The sequence below is a fragment of the Felis catus genome, chromosome B1 (genome assembly GCF_018350175.1).
Source record: "Felis catus isolate Fca126 chromosome B1, F.catus_Fca126_mat1.0, whole genome shotgun sequence".
Classification (NCBI taxonomy): Eukaryota; Metazoa; Chordata; class Mammalia; order Carnivora; family Felidae; genus Felis; species Felis catus.
In genome coordinates this window covers 40,071,257-40,095,145 of record NC_058371.1, presented here as the reverse complement: position 1 = coordinate 40,095,145, position 23,889 = coordinate 40,071,257, and the positions used below count along the sequence as shown (strand labels likewise).

General features: G+C 40.1%; 1 protein-coding gene and 1 long non-coding RNA gene across 2 annotated transcripts; one reads left to right on the top strand and one right to left on the bottom strand.

Annotated features, from left to right (window-relative positions):
• Nucleotides 1–908: 908 nt before the first annotated feature.
• Nucleotides 909–1,708, top strand: LOC101097968 (small nuclear ribonucleoprotein Sm D3-like). The gene is made up of 2 exons (XM_045056958.1): nt 909–1,169; nt 1,495–1,708. The coding sequence occupies exons 1-2, from the start codon at nt 975–977 to the stop codon at nt 1,672–1,674; spliced, it is 375 nt and encodes a 124-aa protein (XP_044912893.1). The 5' UTR covers nt 909–974; the 3' UTR covers nt 1,675–1,708.
• Nucleotides 1,709–5,377: 3,669 nt separating this feature from the next.
• LOC109499393 lies at nt 5,378–6,850 on the bottom strand. The gene is made up of 2 exons (XR_002156669.3): nt 6,599–6,850; nt 5,378–5,627 (listed from the first exon to the last, which is right to left on the bottom strand). It is a non-coding gene; the product is annotated as an uncharacterized LOC109499393 (long non-coding RNA).
• Nucleotides 6,851–23,889: the final 17,039 nt, after the last annotated feature.

The following is a 23,889-nucleotide window of genomic DNA, read 5'->3' as shown; positions in this document are numbered from 1 at the left end:
GGGAGAAGGAACACCCATTTTGCGACCTCCAAGTCCAGGTAAAGCACGTGCTAGGTCCCAGACAGTATGGTCTGATTCCCTGAGTTGTCTAGTTAATCAAGGCTTACCCTTGTTATTAGAAAACTTTCTAAAATATGAGTCTCTTTTCCTGTCTTAATAGGTGTGGTTTAGAGAAAAAGCACTCATCTGATTTTGCCTGACTCCAGGGCTTCTAGTGTCTTGTCTTTCCGTGGTCAGAAATCACCATCCAGGATTAGAGATTAAGTGTCAGAATGAGAAGGATGAATACCAAACACAGGATGCCACCTGGACAGCCCTATATTTATTTAAACATCCCTGTCACCAACTGGTTTTCCTAGAAGTTTCTTCTTGCTTCTGTAAGTTCAATGTCAATAGGATTCTGGTAAGATTTTGGTGTTGGTTAAAGAGAAGTCAGACACACAACAAAATGAAAAGGCAACCTGCAGAATGGGAGAAAATATTTGCAGCCATATGTCTGACATGGAATTAATATCCAAAATATATAAGGAACTCAATATCAACTCAATATCAAAAAAAGTCCAATTTAAAAATGGGCAACGGACTTGTATAGACATTTTCTCAAAGAAGACATACATATGGCCTACAAGTATGTTGAAAGTGAGTCACTAATCATCAGGGAAATGCAAATCAATCACAATATGACATTACCTCACACCTATTGGGATGGTTATGGTCAAAAAGACATAAGGTAAAAAGTGTGAGGGTGTAGAGAAAAGGAATCCCTTGTGCACTGTTGGTGGGAATGTAAACTGGTGCAAGTGCTATGGAAAACAACACTGGGGGGGAGGTGTTCCTCAAAACACTACAAAGAGAACTGCCAGGCACACAGGGCCCGCCATTCGCTTGGCTCATGCCTTTGCAGCCACCAGAATTGCCTCTGCACCTGAGAGGAAGATTATGTGGGAGCCAGTGAGAACTCTCTTCCTGCTAAGATGTCTTATAGTGTGCTGATTAAAGTCCTACACGAGGCTGCGGGTCATATCATGACATGTGAGACCAACACTGACAAGATGTATCATGGGAAGCTCAGTGGCAGGGAGGACAACATAAACTGCCGGATGTCCAACATCGCGGTCCCATACAGGGAAGGTCCAGTGGCACAGCTGGAGCAGGTGTACATCCGTGACATCAACATCTGCTTTGTCAGACAGATACCATATGTTTTCACTCTTATGTGGATCCTGAGAAACTTAACAGAAACCCATGGGGGAGGGGAAGGAAAAAAAGAAAAAAAAGAGGTTAGAGTGGGAGAGAGCCAAAGCATAAGAGACTCTTAAAAACTGAGAACAAACTGAGGGTTGATGGGGAGTGGGAGGGAGGGGAGGGTGGGTGATGGGCATTGAAGAGGGCATCTTTTGGGATGAGCACTGGGTGTTGTATAGAAACCAATTTGACAATAAATTTCATATAATAAAAAAATAAAAAAATAAAATAAAAAACAGAAAAAAAAAAAAAAAGATCTGCTTTCTCACTTCGCCTGACATGTTGACAAATGTGCCCATGTTAAAGAGCATGAAAAATAAACACCAAGGCTCAGGGTCTGGCCGAGGAAAAGCTGCTATGCTGAAGGCCCAAGTGGCTGCAAGAGGAAGAGGACGTAGAATGGGGTGTGGAAACGTCTTCCAGAAATAAAGATAAATTTATCTGTTAACAGAACTTTGTGCTATTTTTTCTTTTAGGTTTTCTGGGTTCAGGGGTGTGTGCACTTATGTATATATTCTAGGTTTTCTTTTTGACATCTTTTACTTAAGATCAGATCTAAATATATATGGTGAGGATGGTTGGGTCTTTTTTAATATTTCAAAAACAATAATAAACATTAAAATTTTTAAAAAATTCCACATGATCCAGCAGTTTCATTTCTGGATATATATCCAAAGGAAATCAGTATCTCAAAAAGATATCTGGGGGCGCCTGGGTGGCTCATTTGGTCAGTTGGTTGGGTTTCTGACTCTCAATTTCGGCTCAGGTCATGATCTCAAGGGTCAAGGGTTCGAGGCCAACTCGGACTCCCCACTGACAATGTGGGGCCTGCTTGGGATTCTCTCTTTCTCCCTCTCTCTCTGCTGCCCCCAACCCGCTTGTGCTCTCTCCCTCAAAATAAATAAGCTTAAAAAAAATTTAGAGAGATCTGCACTTCTCTGTTCACTGCAGCATTATTCACAATAATCACCGTATGGAAACAACTTAAGTGTCTGTCCATGGATGAATAGACAAAGATGTGGTGTATATATGTGCATGTGTGTGTGGAATATTGCTCAGCCATGAGAAATTCTGCCACCTGAGACAATGTGGATGAATCTGAAGGACAGTGTGCTAAGTGAAATAAGCCAGACACAGAAAGCCAAAAACCGTATGATCTCACATATGTGTGGAATCTAAAAAAGTCAAACTCATAGAAGCAGAGAGTAGGCTGGTGGATACAAACTTCCAGTTATAAAATTAATCAGTTCTGGTGATCTAATGTGCAGCACAGTGACTATAGTTATTACATATTTTAAATGTGCTAAGAGAGGGGTACCTGGCTTGCTCAGTTGGTAGAGCATGTGACTCTTGACCTTAGGGTTGTGAGTTCGAGACCCCCGTAGGGTGTAGAGTTTACTTAAAACAATAAAATTTAATTTAAAAAAATGTTTTAAGGGGCGCCTGGGTGGCTCAGTCGGTTGAGCATCCGACTTCAGCTCAGGTCACAATCTCGAGGTTTGTAAGTTCGAGCCCCACGTCGGGCTCTGTGCTGATAGCTGGGAGCCTGGAGCTTGCTTCGGATTCTGTGTCTCCCTCTCTCTCTGCCCCTCCCCTGCTCATGCTCTGTCTCTCTCTGTCTCAAAAATAAAAAAATAAATAAATAAAAATAAAAATAATTGAAAAATAAAAAATAAAAAAATGTTTTAATTCTTCTAAGAGAGGGATCTTAAGTTTCCTCAACACACACAAACACAGTTGGTTACTAAGTGAGGCAATGGATACGTTGACAAGCTTGACCGTGGTATCATTTCATAATGCATATGCATATCACATCATCACATTGTGCACGTTAAATATATACAATTTTTATTTGTCATTTGGACCTCAATAAAGCTGGAGAAAAAGAAGAGAAGTTAGACCCAAAGATGATCCCTCAGGGCCTTCCCATCCAAACATTCTGTGACATCATCACAAATGTAGCACATTTTGCCATTGTGCAGAGTTCAGACCAATGACTTTCCTCAAAATTCTATTAACCTCATATCTCTGACAGAATGAAAGAGGAACCAACATTTAGCACCAAACTCAGACCAGGCCAGTGCTGGCTGACTGCTTCAGACATGTCATTTTAAAATGTCACTCAAGCACTTCCTTAGCAGATGGGCTTCTGTCCTTTGCTGAAGTATCCTGTGGAGTTTGGAGAGAATTGAAGGTGATAAAGAGTAGAAGCCTGGACAACACTTTACCATGAGGGATAACGTGCCACATCACACCCCAAAATAGCACAATGCCTCACTCATTTTTAGAGTAAAACCCATATCAAGTTGGCTGTTTTCCAAAACACCAGCAATACCCTCAACCATTTCTATTTCTTAGGCTTTGATTGATTTGTTCTTCACACTTTCTAACAGATGCACATTGCAGTCTGTCAAGAAAACTGTTGTTTTACATCTTTTGTTTTATCCAACAATCCTTCTCTATAGCCATCACCTGTCACTTTAAAGAACCACTCCAGGGGAGCAATCCTCTGGGATGGGCCCCACATCAGCTCTGATTTCTTACAGGAGCAGTCTGTCCGTCCCCATGAACCAAGTGCAGAGTGGGAGGACCAGGGACTTTATGAGTGGAGGTCAAAGAAGAGCCTCACTGGAGGTGAAGAATACAGAGGGAAGAGATTGGACTTTGGAGTCAAACAGACCTGGATTTAGATTCTGGCACTGATACTTGGGGGATATTTAGACAAGTTACTTAAACTCCTTTAGCTCTGTCTTGAGAAAAAATGTGATCAAATTCAGTAATATAAATCATTTAATCTCTCCCTATCCATTTTTTTCATGTAATTTTTGTTTTAAATAATTCATTTAAGTAATCTCTACACCCAGCATGGGGCTTGAACCCAGGACCCCAAGATCAAGAGTCACACACTCTGCCGACTGAGACAGCCAGGTGCCCCTCTTGCCTTTCACCACTACAAACAGATTAACACAATTAAGTAGCTCTTGGGCCTGAACTTGTAGGAAAAATGTGCTGTATTTTAAATGCTTATATAGAATATACATTCTCCTATTCAAAGCAAATTTTATACTATCCTTTATCATCAGAAAAATTTTAAGTTTTGTAATTCAATTATGGATTTGCCTCCTGCTTTAAATTCTTTCTGAAAATTGCAGGGATAGAAGTTAAAACCAAATACACAGGAGAAAAAAAGCACATTTAAAAAAATTTTTTTTTTTATAGAGAGAGAGAATGGAACTTGCATGCATGCACATGAGAGGGAGAGGGGCAGAGGGAAAGAGAGAATCTTAAGCAGGCTCCACACTCAGCATGGAGCCCGATGCAGGGCTCAATCTCATAACCCTGGCATTACGACCTATACCGAAAGTAAGAGTCAGATGGTCTACCAGCTGAGCCACCCAGGAGCCTCCAAAAATTTTTTTAAAATTTAATTCAAGAAACAAAAGAATTAAAGACATTTTATCTTTTCCTGGTGTTCCTGGTTGCCATTTCGTGTTCACATTCCTGTAATTAGTTTAGCTGCATTCTTGAACCAACCAGAAGTTTAATGCCGGTCATGGTTTTTGGAGGTGAAAAGGCTGAGTGAGAGGTTACCCAACATGGGAAGAGTCCTGTCTTGCCCTCCCCACTCTCAGCCCCTTCATTCCTCTTAGCCTGTTCCAAAAGGAAAAAGGAAGAAGCAATGGAACTTTTTTCAAGGTCCATGAAAACTATGGACCCTATGCCTCTCCTCCATCCCCTATGCATACCAAACACAATTTGACATCTAATTCCTAGAGATTCCTAACCCTGGGGAGGGGGGTAACCATAGCCGGTTTTATGGTTTTCCCACTTTCTGTTCCCAGTGACCCCACATCCTCCCTTTATAAAATAACATTCTAAAGAGCTAATGTGTCAGGAAATTGATAAGCTTCAGAGACTAATTGTTGGGTTCCCTTTATTCGGGAGGGAGGTGGGGCACAAAGCCCAACTCAGGGCTTGACCTCACAATCCTGAGATCAAGACCTGAGCTGAGATCCAGAGTTGGACGCTTAACCCACTGAGCCACCCAAGCACCCCTAGTTCCTTTTTCATTTTTATCTGTAGACGCTAACTTCAATTTGGAAGTTTATCTGAGAAAAAACCCAAACAGTGATACTGCTTAATATGAAACTTTTAATTATTAATATTTTTTAAGCACCCCCCAGTTGCTAAATTAAAGTCATTGCTTCGTTCATTCTAAAAACAAGGGCGACTATTTGATAAAACTCTATAAAATTGGTTATGTGCTTATTTGAAGTCTGAAGGGTTTATGGCGTAGAAACTGCACGGATGAACATTTTGTTGACCTTTCTCCAACTGTCAGTTCGCTTTAAACTCAAAACGAGAAGACTCTTCAGTTGTCCCTAAAGAAATGTAAAGGAAATAACACTTTAAACATGTATTATTTATAAATCCATTGCAGCAAAACATCATCAATAATTTAATGATCCCATATGCCGGTTGTTTTTTTTTTTTTTAACTACTGTCATTAAAATTGTCACATGTTCAATATCCTAGTCAGTAGTATTTCACACCCACCTCACTTGACATTTCCCACACAGGAAAAATAAAACAGCAGTAAGGTAAGTATTCAAATTAGATGCTAATTTTTAGACCACGAAGAAACATTTAATAAATAGCTCATAAGAGAGACTCGAATTAATCCTTACGATACCTATGTTTTGTCCACCTGAATTTTTTTTAAAGAGGAAAGCCTTAGAACCTAGGGTGGGGTAAAGCAGTGAAAGAAAGTTGAAACTGGGTTGAAATGCTAAGATCGTGCATAGCAATGATGGATCCTTCTTAGCAGCCTACATGCCAATCAGCAGGCTAAGTAAGCCCTTTACATTCTCTCTTTTAATCCCCACAGTAACTCTAGGAAGTGAGATTCAATGTCATAGGTGAAGACACTGACACTCAAGCAGGTCCTTGCTTAAAGGTCCAATGGCTGAGTTAGGATTCCAATCTCAGTCTGTCTGAATCTACAGTTATGCTTTCACCTTAAAGCTATATTCAAGTGCTTTTAGATCTATGAATACCTTATAAGTTCAATATATTTTTAGAGGGTTGTTATTGAAATGGACCATGGTTAGCACTAACTTCATTTTCATTCTCCATGGATCCCTCACATAAGCCAAAGTTAATATATAAAGGGAGTTGTAGTGGACCACGTAATGCCAAACAGAAATGAAAGACCAGAGATTGCCCCACTTAAGTCACAAGCTGACATCAGGCAAGTTCCCAAACCTGGGAGTGTGGGTGACGGCAGCCACATCACACCTTCAGGGGTGCTGTTGCTGGCTGTGCTGTGAAGGTCAATAGGCCAAGCACTTACTGGTGAAGGGCATGATGGGCCACACTCTTCCAGCCAGAATGATTCCTACACAGACCTTTGGGAATTCTGTAACTTCCCTCCAGGCTTTCCTCTTCACTAAATGGGCAGCAATTATCTCTGGGTTCTTCAACTTAGAACGGAATGTGCTTAACTCATAAATCCCCTAAAAGGAAAAATCAATTCAAGGTTACCATCCTCCCAGAACCCAGCAGTAATAGAATTGTAACAAAATTTATCACACTTACAGTAGACCCAGCTCTATGGTGGTAAATAGGAATAACAATGCCAATTTGTATCCATTTCTGAGGGCTGTTCTAACAAATGACCACAAAGTTGTTGGCTTAATGCAACCGAAGGTTACTCTCTCACAGTTCTAGAGGCTAGAAGTCAAAATCAAGGTGTCAGCAGGACCACGCTCCTTCTGGAAGCCTTCAACTGCGGTCTTATTGGGTAATCCAGGATGAACCCATCTCAAGATCCTTAACTAAGTTACATCTGCAAAGCCCCTTTTTCAAAGAAGGTAACATTTACAGCTACCAGGGGTTAGGGCACAGACACATGTATTTTTTGCCCGGGGTGGGGGGTGGGGGGGCACTATTCAACCCACCACAGAATCTCATGGGATTGTGGTGAAGATTTAATTAGAAAGTGTATGTAATAGCAGCTACTGAAGTGCTATAGGGGCAAATACACATTCATTTTCATTTTCCAGAGAACAGTGCTCTGACATGTCAGACTTTGCGGCCTTTGTGTAATGGACTTTGCGGACCAGTGGGGAGGCCCAGAAAGTATGACTGCTTTTGAGTAGAGTGGGAGATTCCTTGTTCTTTCACAGAAGACATTCTGAAAAGTCCTGATTTTCCTGATTAGTAGTTCAAATGTTAGTGTGCATCAGAATCAAGGGTAGGAGGCAATCTTAAAAGACCAGCAGGTTGGGCGTCCAACTCTTGATTTTGTTTGGGTCATGAGCTCATGGTTCATAAGACTGACCCCCTGAGCTGCATGGGGCTCTGTGCTGACAGCGAGGAGACTGCTTGTGATTCTCTCTCTCTCCCTTTCTCTCTCTCTTTCCCCCTCCCCTGCTCTCTCTGTCTCGCTTAAGATAAATAAATAAACACTAAAAACAAAACAAAACAAAAATAAATTAAAACAAAAACAAAAACAAAAAAACAAAGATCAGATTCTGGGGGACGTCCTCAGAAATCCTGATTCACCAGGTCCGGGATCTGGAAACCGCATTTTTAAAAAGCTCTGTAGTTGATCCTGACACAGGTGGGCAGTGGTACACACGTGAGGAGCTTCTCCAGTGAGCTACGGGATTTCCACACAGTCCATCTACGGTGTGCTTCTGTGATATTATAGAGTTAGACATTTCTAGGACATACGTGTCCCCACAAATGCATAGGTTGTAAAACAGAAATGTTAGAGATATTCTGAAGTTGCTATACAAGCACTGTGTTTTGCGTGGGGAAGCTCATTCAACATAGGTGTTTACTAAGTCCTACTGTGCTTTGGGCACAAGGATAGTTGCTAAAACATAGCTGTAGAAAATACACATTTATGTTTTCAAGTAGCCATGGAATATTTACAAAAATTGACCTCTTATTAGGACCAGAAAAAGTCTCACAAAGTAACAAAGAATCTACCATATGGAACATTCTCTGTCCACAAAAAAGCAAACTAAAAATTCCAAGATAATGCTCCAAACTTCCCTTTCTTGAAGATGTCAAAATGTTGTATCAGTTTTCTCTTTTTCTAGGGTCAGGGAGGTAAGGCTAACAGTGGATGGGAGTCATGTGGCTCAGGTTTCAGTCCGAATATAACAAGGATCATATCAATCCTAAGGTGCTAATCACACCAGTTCTGCAGCATGCAGCCCCTTCCCAAAGACGCCTTGCTATTCAGGCTGCTGCCCAGGCCTCCATGAGGCTTGCCTCTGCCCCCAGGCCTTCTTGCTACTTTGCAGAGCATGGCTGTCTTCCCAACATCAAAGCCTCCCTAAGGTCTGAGAGGTAGAGATGAGGAATGGGGGATGGGAGAGAGGATCTGGGCAGGGAAGAACCACAAAGAGTCACCAACCCCACAAATCGTGAGGCTGTTTGTGCCCAAAGCCTTACCTGGACTTTTATAAACATGACATTAGGGGTGCCCGCTGGGCCCTCAGCTAGGATACAGTCTCCACTAGCTAAACCCTGCACTCTCAATGCACCCTCTCTCCTGGAGCCCCCACACCAGAACACCTCCCTCTTCCTCAAACTAAAAAGACAGAGGCCCGAAGACTTACCTATGGATGTGAATTGCTGGGGAGAAGGTTGGCACCAGGAAGCTCCAACGTCCAGAAGCAGCAAGTGAAAGAAGGGAATGAGGAGAGAGGAGTGAGGCACTCCTCACAGGGGCCACTGGGGTGGCTCACTCTACGTGCTGTTACTCATAAATAGAGTTACACGGGGAGGAGAAAGAAAGTCAAACTTGTGGAAAGGGAAGTGTACTGTTGCCTAGAGCTTTGCCTAGAGCCCCATGGCAAAGCAGAAAGCAGTGTGCCAGAGGCAACCATGGCTGTGTCAAGAGACATGGCTCTGCCTCCCCCAACACCTGTGCCCCGTGCACAGTAAGACCCTGATTTTACCACTCTGGGCAACAACTTCTTCCTTCAAAGGAGGTGAAAGAACCAGAGGAACTCAAGGCCCCAGCTCTTAGTCATACTCAATGAAATATAGCAACATGAGCAGTGGTAGCCTACTGTGGGCAATGTTTTCTTTTTTTATTATTATTATTTTTAATGTTTTTTATTTTTTATTTTTGAGAGAGAGAGACAGAGCGAGAATGGGGGAGGAGCGGAGAGAGAGGGAGACAAGTAGCCTGACGTGGGGCTCAAACTCACAAACTGTGAGATCATGACCTGAGCCGATGTCAGACACTTAACTGACTGAGCCACCCAGGCACCCCACCAATGTTTTAATTTAACAACTAGCCTAATATTAGAAGGTGCAGAGAGGTGCCTTGAAAGAAAGCAAGAAAGCATTCATTTAAATGAGATGAACTAAGGGGAGCAGTCAGGGCAGGGGGAAAAAAGAAGTGAGAAAGCACGGTATCTGGAGATGGTTAGCAGATCAATTTGGCTACTCAACTGAGGAGTGATGATGCCATTGAATGGAGAGCTCGGAGCTAGATTTTGGAGGAACTTGAATGGTAAGCTAACAGATTTAGTCTTTGGGTAATAGGAAACCACTGGAAAGTTTGAATATGGGATTCACATGATGGAAACTGTGTTCTGAGAGCATTAACTTCCACTTTGTAGTGTTTGTTTTGATGTATCAGATTTTTGTTTTCAATAATTTATAAGTATTTTCTCTAGCATATTTCAAGGAATTGAAAAGGATTGAAATGCATTAAACTAATTCTCTTAAGACATCTTAAGACTTTAAAACCCTGTGTTCTTTTCGAGTTCAATGCTCTCATGACTTACAAGAAAAATTTTAGAATCTACTGCAAATACATACACTACTACAGTTTTTACATTTTTGTTTGGACTTAAGGAATTTATAACCTAAGACTTGAATTATATAGTTTCCGTGTGCTCTCTAGAGAGTTCGAAACTAAGCAGGTTAATTTATCTGATATCTTATAGTTCAGTTGAAATGATTGACAAGGCCATTTTTCACTTTCCCTAACAAATATGAGGTTACACCAAAGGAATTCGGCTGTTTTGATCTGTTTTTGAGCTTAATTTTGTATGGCTCAGCCGATTATATTGTTATATGTTCTGTTAGTATACACTTAATGTTCTCTTTTCCTTTAAAAGTGTCCATAGAGTATATAATATATGTATGGCATTGGGGAGAGGGAGAGGTTACTGGGATAAATAGTAATAATCCTTACCCTCATATACCATAAAATCTAGAAGATTCTCAAACTTTCAAGTATATAAGAATTATCTGGAGATATTTTTTGAGGGGGAGATTTTTTTAATTAATGAAAATCCCCAGAGTTTCTAATTTTTACCGAACACATAAAGTCAGAGTTCTCAGACTATCCTCTCTCAAACACTGATCTACAGAGAGAAGCATTTTAATGACTAATATGTGTGGGATGTGGGATAGCTACAAGTCAGAGGAGGACCATTTTCTCCCTGGAACTCTGAGGAATTCACACAACATTTAGAAGCTATTGTCTACTCAATGTCCTCCCAGAAACAGTCAGGGATGACCTTTGGAGAAAAGGATTAGGTAGAAAGAAGAATCAACTTTGCACTGTTAATATCACCTCCCTTGCCAATGGGTCTCCCAAGTTAGTAACAGTCTTGTTTTCAAAAATGGCCCAGAAATAGATCACTAACCTAACTGTCTCAGCTTGGTAAAAGTATTCTAAATGGCCAAACTTCTATTTTCTAAGTAGAAATTTCAGATTAGAATTCAGTAGAAATTCAGAATTTTTATTTCCAGCAATATGACATACACTAAAAGTATCGGAAAGCTTTTGAGAACAGAACACTTAAAATGAGATTTAAAATACAAAAAAAAAAGGGGGGGGCACCTGGCCGGCTCAGTTGGTTGAGCATCGGACTCTTGATTTAGACACAGGTCAAGATCTCATGGATCATGTGTTCAAGCCCCATGTTGGGCTCTGTGCTAACAGTGTGGAGCCTGCTTGGGATTCTCAGTCTTACTCTCTCTCTGTCCTTCCCCCCATCATCTCTTTCTTAAAAATAAATAAACATTTTTTAAATACCAAAAGAAAATCTTTTTAAATTTTTTTTCAATGTTTATTTATTTTTGAGAGAGAGATGGAGACAGAGAATGAGTGGGGGAGGGGCAGAGAGAGAGGGAGACACAGAATCCCAAGCAGGCTCCAGGCTTTAAGCTGTCAACACAGAACCTGAACCCATGAACCTTGAGATCATGACCTGAGCCAAAGTCAGAGGCTTAACTGACTGAGCCACCCAGGTGCCCCGCAAAAAAATTTTTTTAAAAAATGTTTATTTATTTTGAGAGACAGAGAGAGAGAAGGAAAGCATATGTGCATGTGGGGTACGGACAGAGAGAGAGGGGGAGAAAGAGAATCCCAAGCAGGCTCCACGTGGTCAGTGCAGAGTCCCACGGGGGGCTTGATCCCAGGAACCATGAGATCATGACCTGAACCAAAATCAAGAGTCAGATGCTTACTCAACTGAGCCACCCAGGTGCCCCCCCTCAAAATCTTTTTAATTCATGGATGAGATGGCAGGAAAGAGAAAATCATGAAAGTCACTGAAAGAGTGAGAGAAGAAAGGAAAGGAAAGGAAAGGAAAGGAAAGGAAAGGAAAGGAAAGGAAAGGAAAGGAAAGGAAAGAAAGAAAGGAAAGGAAAGGAAAGGAAAGGAAAGGAAAGGAAAGGAAAGGAAAGGAAAGGAAGGAAAGGAAAGGAAAGGAAAGGAAAGGAAAGGAAAGGAAAGGAAAGGAAAGGAAAGGAAAGGAAAGGAAAAACATTACAGGCCCCAAATCCAGATAGGTATACCAGCCAAACAGGTAATGAAGCAATAAAGAGAATATTTGCCCTAAGGTAGCATCTGTTGATCCCTGGTTTCAGAGAGGAGACAAAGCTGTAGAGCCCCCACCCCCTCACACCATGAGTTTAGGGCTGGTGCTCACCCTATTTCAGTTACACAGGAAACCCCAAGGGGAAAATCCAGTTTAAAATGCACAGAGTGCACAGGTTGGCACCTGCCCCCTTCCCTGCAGGTACCTGAAAGAAGCAAAGCGTATCTTTTTTGGATGCACCCTTTGAAGCCCAATCCTCAAAAACTTCAGACAGATAAAACTCTATATAATATGAGGAATAGTTTTTAAAAAATCACAGACACATAAGGGCGACTGGGTAGTTCAGTTGGTTAAGCGTCTGACTTCAGCTCAGGGCACGATCTCGCAGTTTGTGAATTCAACCCTTCACGGGCTCTGTGCTGACAGATCAGAGCCTGGAGCCTGCTTCAGATTCTATGTCTTCTTCTCTGTTCACTCTCTGTCTCTCTCTCAAAAATAAATAAAAAACATTATTAAAAAATCATAGATGCATAAAAAAATAAGCCACTCTGAGTAGAAGTCCAAAGAAACAGTAAACTACAGAATAAAGCTTGCAAAGATTTAGTTAAGAATTATTTATCAGATACAGATTCTGAAATATATTTTACATGTTTAAAGAGAAATAAAAGATGGTTATCATAAATAGGATAAAGGAACAGGAGACTCTCAAAATAACCAAATGACAGATACGAAAAAGAATCATATAGAACTTCTAGAAAAGAAAAACATAATTAAAATTAGAAACTAAATAGATGGCTTAGACTGAAATTAAACATAATGAAATAGTGATTTGAAATATTTCACATAATGACATAGTGATTTGAAAAACTATTTAGAATGCAACACAGAGACAAATAAATGGAAAATATAAAAGATATTAAGAGACATGGAGGAAAGAGAAAGAAGGTCTAAGATTGATACATCTAATTAGAGAGGATAGGCTAGGATCACAAGGGAGTCGGTACGACAGGTGAGATAATAATGGCTAAGGGTTTTCTAGAATTTATTAAAGATATTACATTTATAAATTGGTATAAATACCAAGCAGGACAATTACAATGAAATCCACAGAGCAGTAAAAATACAGAATGCCATAGGAAAAAAAAAATCTCAAAAGAAAGCAGGTAGGAAGACAAATCACATACCAAGATATGATATTTAGACTGAATATAAATTTACCTATAGCAACAATGGAGGTAAGAAGGTGGCGGAATAGTATCTTCAAAGTGCTTAGAGAAAACTATTGTCAACCTACAACTGTGAACCTTATAACACTGTCTTTCAAAACTGGGGTGAAATAAAGACATTTTCAACAGAGATAATACAACCTAAGAGTTAACTAAGAGACCCTCACTGTGGTACCTTCTAAAAGATGTACTTAAGAAAGAAGGAAAGTGGGGCACCTTGGTGGCCTAGTTGTGTAAGTGTCCAACTTTTGATTTCAGCTCAAGACATGATAACACAGTTCAAGGAATCAGGCCCCCCATCTGGCCTTTGGATGACGTCACAGAGCCTGTTTGGGATTCTCTCTCTCCCTCTCTCTCTGCCCCTCTTCCTCTCATTCTCTCTTTCTCTCTCAAAATAAATAAACATTTAAAAAAAAAAGAAGGAAAGAGATCATATTAGATTAGAGAGGAAAGAAGAAATAGCAAGCAGCATCATAAACATGTAGATTGATGTAAACAAACATTACTTGACTATCGAATTTTTTTGATACTCTCTTAAATTTTGCGTCCAAGGCAAGAGCCTCACTCACTTCACTATGCCCTGGGGGGGTCTCATCATTCAATGGGAAGAATTTCACTTTATCTCCCTATTTTCAACATGGTACCTTCCTCCCAGCCTCATCCTTGGGCCAGACTCCCTTTGGTTCAATATCTCAGGATAATGAAACTCTAGCCCTTTGCTTGGAAGAAGAAAGGAGATCTGGGGTCCAGTGTTTATTATCATATATCTTCCTGTATTTGTCATATCCATCTCTCATTTCATAAGTATCCAGTGTTTCCAATTCCTGACCTTTCTGGGGATCTGCCAATCAATCGAGGGCTTTTGCCACTGCTGGCTTAGGTTTCAGCTTTCTTGGGTTCATGAAGTCCATTATTACTCATCTATCTCTCTTCTAGCTTCCGAAATTTTGTCCTTTTCTTCCAACATCTTTACCCTGTGTTTATTCCTAGAATTTTAATGGAGTTTCGGTTGCATGAGAGGCATTTTTCAATCCACCATATTTTAACTACAGCTTTGTCTCCTGTGACTCTTCAGAGAGAGAAGAATCCCCAAAGGCTCCACCAGACTTCCCTGTTCATCTCAACGGTCAGAACTAAGTCACACACCCAATCCTAAACTAGTCACAGGTTAAGAGGAAAGAATTGTCAACGCTAATTCAAACCTTATTATCTGGGGTGGAATGGATGTTTGAGATCAACCACACCCACAAGAACCTTAATCAGGGAGTGGAAATACCAAAGTCCAAACCACTTACCCAAGCCAGAAAATGACCTCTTAAAGGTAGTGGTCATATTTTTACTCTTTACACCTTTAGTAGTGAATGTTGGTGTTTAGTTGACTGAGGGAATGATCTATTTCATAAATACAATGTACAGAGATCATCTTTATGTATACAACCATGAGATGGTGAAGGCAAGATGATAGAGGTTATCCACTCAGAAAAGACCTGGAATCATGGAGTGAGGAAAGTTTTAGAGACTGTGATTACCTGCCTGAATCCTTCCAGGCTAACCAGTAACAGTGACTTCCTGTATAAAGAGGCATTTTAAATGTCAAAGAGCTAAAAGACAGGATTATGGTAGCTCTCAAGCTAAACACAAAATCAAATTACTTCGAGGATTCTAGCCTGAAGGTCATATTTATATAACGATGGCCAAATTAGACTAGACAAAAAGTTTGGACTGTTTTGTTTAATGTGGCTTATGTGTATATACATATGTGCATATCTGGAATACTCCCTGTTCTGCAAGGCATTAACAGTCTCTAACAAATTTTATCAAGTGAAGTTTGGGTCTGAAATTAAACTTTGTCATAATCATAAGGTTTGGGCTTAATATGAAATTTTAAGAGAAAGTCAACAATTTATCAGAAAATAAAAGACACGGTTGTATTGGTTGCAAAAACCATGAGAAGTCATATGTTCTCATAATTCTGAATTGTCTGCTACAAAAATCTTGTAGTTTAAGAAAGAATGTATGAAATTAAAGAGGTTTCATTTTTTGTCTCGTAAATGTCTTGTTAGGAGCTGTTTAAGTGAGGGGTGCTTGGGTGACTCGGTTAAGCATTTGTCTCTTGATTTCAGCTCAGGGCATTATCTCATGGTTTGTGGGTTCAAGCCCCGTGGCTGGCTCAGCACTGACAGTGTGGAGCCTGCTTGGGATTCTCTGTCTCCCTCTCTTGCTGTCCTTCACTCTCTCTCTCAAAAATAAATAAATAGGGGCACCTGGATGGTTCAGTCAGTTAAGTGTCTGCCTTTGGCTCAGATCATGATTTCATAGTTCATGAGTTCAAGACCCACATCTGGCTCTCTGCTATTTTAAAGTCAAAGCCTGAAAAGCCTGCCTCAGATCCTCTGTCCCTCGTTCTCTCTGCCCCTCCCCTGCTTGTGCACGCTTTCTCTTTCTCTCTCAAAAATAAATTAAAATACATACATACATACATAAACTTTAAAAAAAAACTGTTTAAGTGTGTTTGTAAATGCATATTTTGGCAAGATTTGGATGCATATTTGAAAAAGAACCTGGGGGTCTCTGAGAAAGATATTTATCTATACCGTTATTTGAGTTTATTGCTAATGCAGAAATCCAAAAAGTCACTGACCACTTCTAACTTCAAAGCTGCTGAGCCACAAATTTTTGAAAAATGAAGAAATATAGAAACTACACAAGCACCTTTTAAAGGAGAGTACACAGTGGATTACATTCAAATTATATACAAATAAGTAGTGCAAATACTTCAGTACAATTTTTTTAGAAATGTGCTTTATACTGATGATAACATTTCCTACAATATCAGTTTTTATGTGCTATGCATATGTGAAAAAAAACAATACATTTCTAAATATGATGTCCCTTGGGGAGCCTGGGTGGCTCAGTCAGTTGAGCGTCCGACTTCAGGTCAGGTCATGATCTTGCGGTTGGTGAGTTCGAACCCCTCATCGGGCTCTGTACTGACAGCTCAGAGCCTGGAGCCTGTTTCAGATTCTGTGTCTCCCTCTTTCTCTCTCCTCCCCTGCTCATGCTCTGTCTCTCTCTTCTCAAAAATAAATAAACGTTAAAAAAAAATTTTTTTAAATAATAAAAATAAATAAATAAATATGATGTCCCTTTCCAGTAAATTCATGAGTTTATGACATCGTCATGGGGAATTCACTCAGTTTCACAGAAGAAAAAATATATATATATAGGAAATCTTTTAAACTTTTGAAGTCTATGGGTGATATAGCTAAGAAAAGAAGAAAACTGCATCACACTGGTCTCTGATATTTAAAAAAAAAACAAAAACAAAGAAACAGTATCATAAATAAGATTTTTAAAAAGGCAACAGAACTGCAGACGTTTGCAAATACTGATCTGATATTCTCAAGCTGTTCTCATTGTGAATAATTAGGAGAAATAGGAGATGGTGGACAGTGTACATGAAATCCAGCTTCTCCACTGCCAGCCTCTATCCAGAAAGATTCACATGTATGGTGAATACCATACACGGAAATGTATGGTGATGGCGAGAAAATATTTACTATTCTAAAAGCAAGCTGCAGCCTAAGACTGTTGCTCTAAGCAAGACCTGCCAACTCAAACACCTTTAGAGCCCAACAAGCATCAGCCAGGAGTAAAAGGGCAGGTGGGGGAAGTTGCCCCCTGCGGGGCTGCCACAGCCCTGTTTGGCTCCAGCACGTGTGGCCACGTGGAATGGCGTTGCCAGGATGGATTTCTCAAAAGAAACACAAACTTTCCATTATATGTGATTTCTCTTGTTTCTTTCTTCTTCACCTTCTCCTCCTCCCCCTCCTCCCTTTCTCCTTCTTCTTTTTCCTTTGTTCAAGTAATCTGTATGTCCAATCTGGGGCTCAAACTCATGACTCCAGGGGCGCCTGGGTGGCTCAGTTGGTTAAGCATCCGACTTCGGCTCAGGTCATGATATCACAGTCCATGAGTTCGAGCCCGGCATTGGGCTCTGTGCTGACAGCCCAGAGCCTGGAGCCTGTTTCAGATTCTGTGTCTCCCTCTCTCTCTGACCCTCCCCCGTTCATGCTCTGTCTCTCTCTGTCTCAAAAATAAATAAAAACATTAAAAAAAATTTTTTTTTAATTAAAAAAAAAAAACCCTCACGACTCCAAGACCAAGAGTCACGTGTTCTACCAACTGAGCCTGCCAGGTGCCCCTTTCCTGATCCTTAATTTTAACAAATTAAAAAACATTTTATTTTATTTTATTTTTTAAATTTTGTTTAAGAAACATTTTTAATAGCTTGTGGCCCCACAAAATATGTCTGGCTAGATTCAGACCATGACCTAGAATTTTCTAATTCTGCTCTAGAGGAAAAACAATATCTGTAAGTAGAGAATTGCAGTGCCCACTTAGGAAAATATGCAAATGGATCTTTTTGCTGAGCTAGTGTGCATTGCTTAGTTCATCCGCATAACAAAAGTAAGGTAAATGTGTAATTTTGGTGGAATTTGGGGGCCAAACAAAAACAAAATTTCTTGGGAGTGAGTGAGAAAGCAGATGTCAACAGTATGGATGATGGTCTGCACTTAAGCTGAGGGAGATGGCAAGAACCCAGGATAACTGAAAATTTGCCCCGCGCGCTTGAGTTGTGTGTGTGTGTGTGTGTGTGTGTGTGTGTGCGTGTGTGTGTGTGTTAGAGAAAGGGAGAGAGAGAGAGAGAGAAACACTGCATTAACCCTCTACTACCACAGACCTTCAGGTCAAGCCCGGTTCACAAAAGCACAGCAGAGGTGGCACTCAATACAAGCCTGAGTTGCCCCACCGTGAAGTTAAGAAGTTTTGCAAGAAAGATCACAGTATAACTATTAAGGACAATGGCTACCAGAATGCAAGTGTGTATGGAAAAGGAAGACACTAGTTTTGGCTACTTCGTTTTAATTTGGAGAATGACATGTGATCACAAGGACTTTAAAGGAAGCATTATTTTTCTGTGATTAGGGGGACGGAAGAACCTGGGTTTTTCCCTTTTAGACTCTTCAAATACCAAGCTTTCCCTGCCACCTGCTGGTTATTGGTTGCAACTTAAAAAAAATATCTTCTGAGTAAGTCCTAAAGTATAAAAAAACATCACCACAATGTGCCAGCTTAAGAAATAAAATAGTATCAATGAAGTTTAGAATTTCCTGTATTCCTCTCCCTGATTGCATCCCCCTCCTCTTCCTAAGTACATATCTTGAATTATATGCTTATCATCCCAACACACCTCTTTATTTTTCTGTGTATGTATCTCTAAGCTATGCGGTGTTACTTTGCATGTTTTTAAAGTTCACCTAAAGAGTATCATTTTGTATAGAATTTTCTATATGAAATCTGCAGGTTACTTTTTTTTTAAAGTCTATTTATTTAGTTTTGAGACGGCCGGGGGGGGGGGGGGGGCGGGGTAGAGAAAGAGAGAATCCCAAGCAGTCTCTGCACTTTCAACGCAGCTAGTCTAGACCATGAGATCATGACCTGAGCTGAAATCAAGAGTAGAATGCTTAACCAACTGAGCCACCCAGGTGCCCCTGCAAGTTACTTTTTGAATTCACATTGTGTGTATGAGATTCATCCATGTTTGACCAGTGTATTTTCACTGCCATATAGAATTCTGTGTAATGGATATGTCATAAGTTATTTGCCCATACTCTTTTTGATATGTATTTAGATAGCTTCCAATTTTCTTACTAATACAAATGTTGCTGCTCTGATCATTCTAGAATATGTCCTCACATGTAAATGTTGAGTTTCTTAGCAATAATGCAATTGTTTTGTACTTGATATTGATGGGATTTTGGAATGATGGGGGTTCGATGCTGACAGCCAAGAAACAATTCTTAAAGATGTATTTGGTGCAAAAAGGTGATTTTATGAAAGCACAGGGACAGGACCCATGAGCAAGAAGAGCTGCACTGGGCTTGTGAAGAGTGACTGGTTACATACTATGGAGTTGGGGGAGGTAAAGTCAAGAGGAAGTTTCTTAAAGGGATTTCCATATGCTAAAGAAGACTCCTAGGATACTGGAAGCCTTGCTATTGTCAAGCTGAGGTTGTTTTTCCCTCCAGCAAAGCAATAACATTAAGAGGGTAGGGAGTTCCTGGAGATGAGGCTATTGATAAGATTGTTCTTTTTCTTGTAATATTACTAAGATATTTGTAAACTGATGGAGACTATCAGTTTAACCATTTGTTTTCTTTCCCTTTCCTTTGTTCTTGGGCAGGCAGGAGTGCCTGAGGGATGTCACACAGATTCCTGGGGGGGTTGGGGGGGGGCGGTGCTGACTTGTGCTTTGCCCTCAGTTTGCCTTATGCTCCCTCATCAGTATTGTCAGATTTCTGAATTTTTGTAGTTCTAGTGGGTGTGCAGTGATATCTCTTCGTGGTTCTAGTTTCATGTGCTTGATGGCCTTTTGCACAGGATCTGTGAATCAAGTTTTTTAGGGCATCTTGAATAAAGGTTTATAATTGCCTCTGTAAAGATCTTTCATTTCCTTTATTGGATTCATTAAGTATTTCATATTTTTATTGTAAATGTATTGTTTTTATTTTTTTAATTATTATTATTATTTTATTTTAGAGAGAGAGAGCATGAGCAGGAGAGAGGGGCAGAGGTGGAAAGTGAGAGAATCTTAAGCAGGCTCCATGCTCAGCATGGAGTCTGATGCAAGGCTCAATCCCATGACCCTGGGATCATGACCTGAGCTGAAATTGTTAGGAAATAAAGTTTTACACCATAAGATGGCCGACGGGACTAAAACAAGCTCTGGTCTCTAGCTTGGAGACCCCTCTTCCGGGTTCTTCTTGCTCTGTTTGCCAAGCGCGTGAAAACCCCCAGATATGGAAGCTGACAACTATAAATTACACTTCTCACTTGCATTCTGCACTCAGATCTTTGGAGAAACAGTCTCCTCTGAGCCTGCCACTGTTAAATAAATCTCCAATCCACCAAGATCTCTGAGTGCCCCTTGGTTTTTCCACCAGCATTCCAGCCTGGTTCTGTAACAAAATTAAGTCAGATGCTCAACCAACTTAGCCACCCAGGAGCCTCTAAATGGATTATTTTTAAATGACATTTCCTAACAGATTTTCTTTTTTTTTTTGGTACTAGGGTATATTAATGCAACTGATTCTTTATATTGGTTTACTGTCCAGTAACATTGTTAAGTGCTTTCATTAACCCCTAAGACTATATTTGCAGATTCTTCTGGATATTCTATGAAGGCAATTATATTTTCCATGGGTTTTTATTATCTTTTTTCCTTTTTAAATTCTTGTTCTTGTTACCTGTTTTTCTGATCTTATTATACTGTCCTGGGATGTAGTACAGAGTTGAATAGAAATGGTGAAAACCAGCACTTTTGGATAGCCCATGATATTATCAGGAAGTTCTCTTTAGTCCTAGTTTTTAAGAGTTTACTTTTTGTTGTGTTTTTATCATGAATGTGTGTTAAAACTTATCTTTCTAGGGGCAACTGGGGGCTCAGTCGGTTAAGTGTCCAACTTCAGCTCTGGTCATGATCTCACAGTCCTTGGGTTTGAGCCCCACATCAGGCTCTGTGCTGACAGCTCAGAGCCTGGAGCCTGCTTCAGATTCTATGTCTCTCAATCTCTCTCTCTCTCTCTCTCTTAGAAATAAATAATTAACTTAAAAAAAAAAAAACTTATCTTCTTAGCCCTGCATATATGGATAATTCTATTTGGTTTGTCTCTTTTGACAAAATTTGAAGTGGGATTCATGAGCAAACAGCTAAGAAAGAATTCTTGAGATGTCTTTGGTGCAAAAAGGTGATTTTATTAAAGCACGGGGACAGGACCCATGGCAGAAAGAGCTGCACTGGGGTTGTGAGGAGCTACTCATCATATATTTTTAAGTTTGTGGAGGGAGAGAGGGATGGAGATAATGTTATTTTTCAAGGAATTTCTGGATGCTGAAAGCAGGGGCTCACAGGACCCTGAAGATTTAGCTATTATCAAGATAAGATTGCTTGTATTTTTTAAGAAAGTGAACATTAAGGCAGCCATAAATGTCTTGGGGAGTGTTACACGCTGCAGGTCTCTGACATCTCTGAATGGGCTGCAAGCTGGAATTTCATTTAAACTATATTTTTCTTAGCACTACGAGAAATTTATCCTAAGGATACAGGAGTGCTGATGCATAGGGGCACATGTACCCCGATGTTTATAGCAGAACTTTCAACAATAGCCAAATTATGGAAAGAGCTTAAATGTCCATCAACTGATGAATGGATAAAGAAGATGTGGCTTATATATACAATGGAATACTACTTGGCAATGAGAAAGAATGAAATCATGCCATTTGCAGCAACGTGGATGGAACTGGAAGGTATTATGCTAAGTGAAATAAGTCAGTCAGAGAAGGACAGATATCATATGTTTTCACTCATGTGTGGAACTTGAGAAACTTAACAAAAGACGGTGGGGGAAGGGAAGGGGAAAAAATAGTTACAGAGAGGGAGGGAGGGAGGCAAACCATAAGAGACTCTTAAATACAGAGAACAAACTGAGGATTGATGGGGGGTGAGGGGAGAGGGGAAAATGGGTGATGGGCATGGAAGTGGGCACTTGTTGGGATGATCACTGGGTGTTGCATGTAAGTGATGAACCATGGGAATCTACCCCCTAAACCAAGAGCCCACTGTACACACTGTATGTTAGCCAATTTGATAATAAATTATATTTTAAAAAAATTTAAAACTACATTTTTCTTGCCTTTCTTTCCTTCATCATCTTTCATTCTGTTACTCCAGTAAATAACATTAGCAGATTTTTTCAGACTTAAGCCATTCTTGCATTTGGGGGATAAACTTAACTTGAGTTTATCCCAAAATTAATGAACTCAAGCCTGATATGTTATTTTCTTACATTGTCTGGTTCTGGCTTATTGGCCACATAAATTAATTGGGTCACATTCTCTCATTATCTTTTCTCTGCCAATGAATATTAAGACTTAGTAGAAATATTTGTTCCTGAAATCTGAGGCATCAGTGGAAACATTTAAAGAATGCCTCACTTCACTTTGCAAATGTATAGTCTACTGTTAAAAAGAAAGCCACAGGCCCAAAATGGTGTCACTTAGGTTGAGGCCCCAGGTCAGTAAACCAAGACTTAATAGCCAAACTAACTAGAGTTTCAACCCCCCAGAAATGTGACTGTCAACATGGCTGTCAACATGGGAATTTCCTGGTCAGCTCTAGGAAGTTTACTGATAGACCTCTTCCATTCCCCTTAGGGGGAGGGCAACCTTGCCTAAAACAATGCATTCTTTGCTAATAGTTTCCTTTTTACCACTCCTTATCTACCTTTAAAAATCTGTCTTTTTCTGTAGCCCTTTGGGGTTCCTCTCTACCCCATCTAGCAGATACTGCCAGATTCATGAGTCGATTAATAAAGCCAGTTAGATCTTTAAAATTTATTCAGTTGAATTTTTGTTATTTTTAAAAATATTTGTTATTTAACAGAGCATATGTCAAAGATTCATTTAACTCCTTCACGAAGGAATCAGCAGCATAACAAAGCTGGTTCAGTGTTTGAAAGAATGAATAGGTACTGAAGCCAGATGTTGGAATATGATGGCTAGATTAGATTCAAAACAGGTTAATGTCTACACAGGGAAATAAAACTATAACCTTTGGGGTTATCTCTTCTACCAGATAGAAGTCTCGTGCATCCTTATTGGGCAAAAAATGTACAGGTTAGCCTGCAACTTCAAAGAGTCTTAGTCCTAATCACTACTACATAGTCAATCAGACAAAGGTATAGTTTTTTAGAGAATGAAATAGTCTTTGGTGAGCCTGTTAGATAATGCTCTAGTAAGACACTGAAGAGACTTGCAGGCATCCTTTGCCCTACTTCCATGTTTTGGCTTTGATTTCTTAACCATTGAATGCCCATGGCGGGCTGAACACCCTATTGGGGACTAAGGTGAATGACTTCAGACTTGTTTTCAGATATCTTACAGTCTAGCAGAGAAAGACAGCCATGTAAATGACTAAGTTCAATACTGTATTATAGGTTCTATAATAAAAAGTCTCCCAGGACACAGGAGAGACAGTAAGAAGGAATAGTCCTGTGTTAGTAGGAGAGCAAAAAGGCCAGAGGCATTGCCCAGGTGCTGGGGAGGGGAGTCCATTCCAGGGAAGAACAAAGTCAAGAAGGTGTAAAAAAACAGTCATTTTTCTCGTCATAACCATTGTTTATAGCCTCTAATTACATGCTGCCCTGAATTGTCATTCAGCTGCTTTCTGTAACAGCAACATTTCAGCAGTATCATATCCTCCTCATGGGGAAACACTGGACAGAGATGGTCATATACTTTTTGAAAAAAGTCAGAAGTCATGGGTAGATGATGAGATTTGTAAAAATCAGGAAAGTTGACATTTGAAACCCAGGTTCAAATCCCAGCACAACCACTTACGAATGCGAGACCTTGGGTAAATTAATGAAGTTCTTTCTGTGATTGCTTTGTGCAAAAGGGTCCCCAAACCACCTGACGCTAGCACCACG

What these genes read in the sequence shown, in the direction of transcription:
- LOC101097968 (XM_045056958.1), top strand. Translation starts at nt 975, where the DNA reads ATGTCTTATAGTGTGCTGATTAAAGTCCTACACGAGGCTGCGGGTCAT. An exon ending in AGCAGGTGTACATCCGTGAC is followed by an intron (nt 1,170 to 1,494) that starts ATCAACATCTGC and finishes AGAAAAAAAAAA; the next exon opens with AAAAAGATCTGCTTTCTCAC.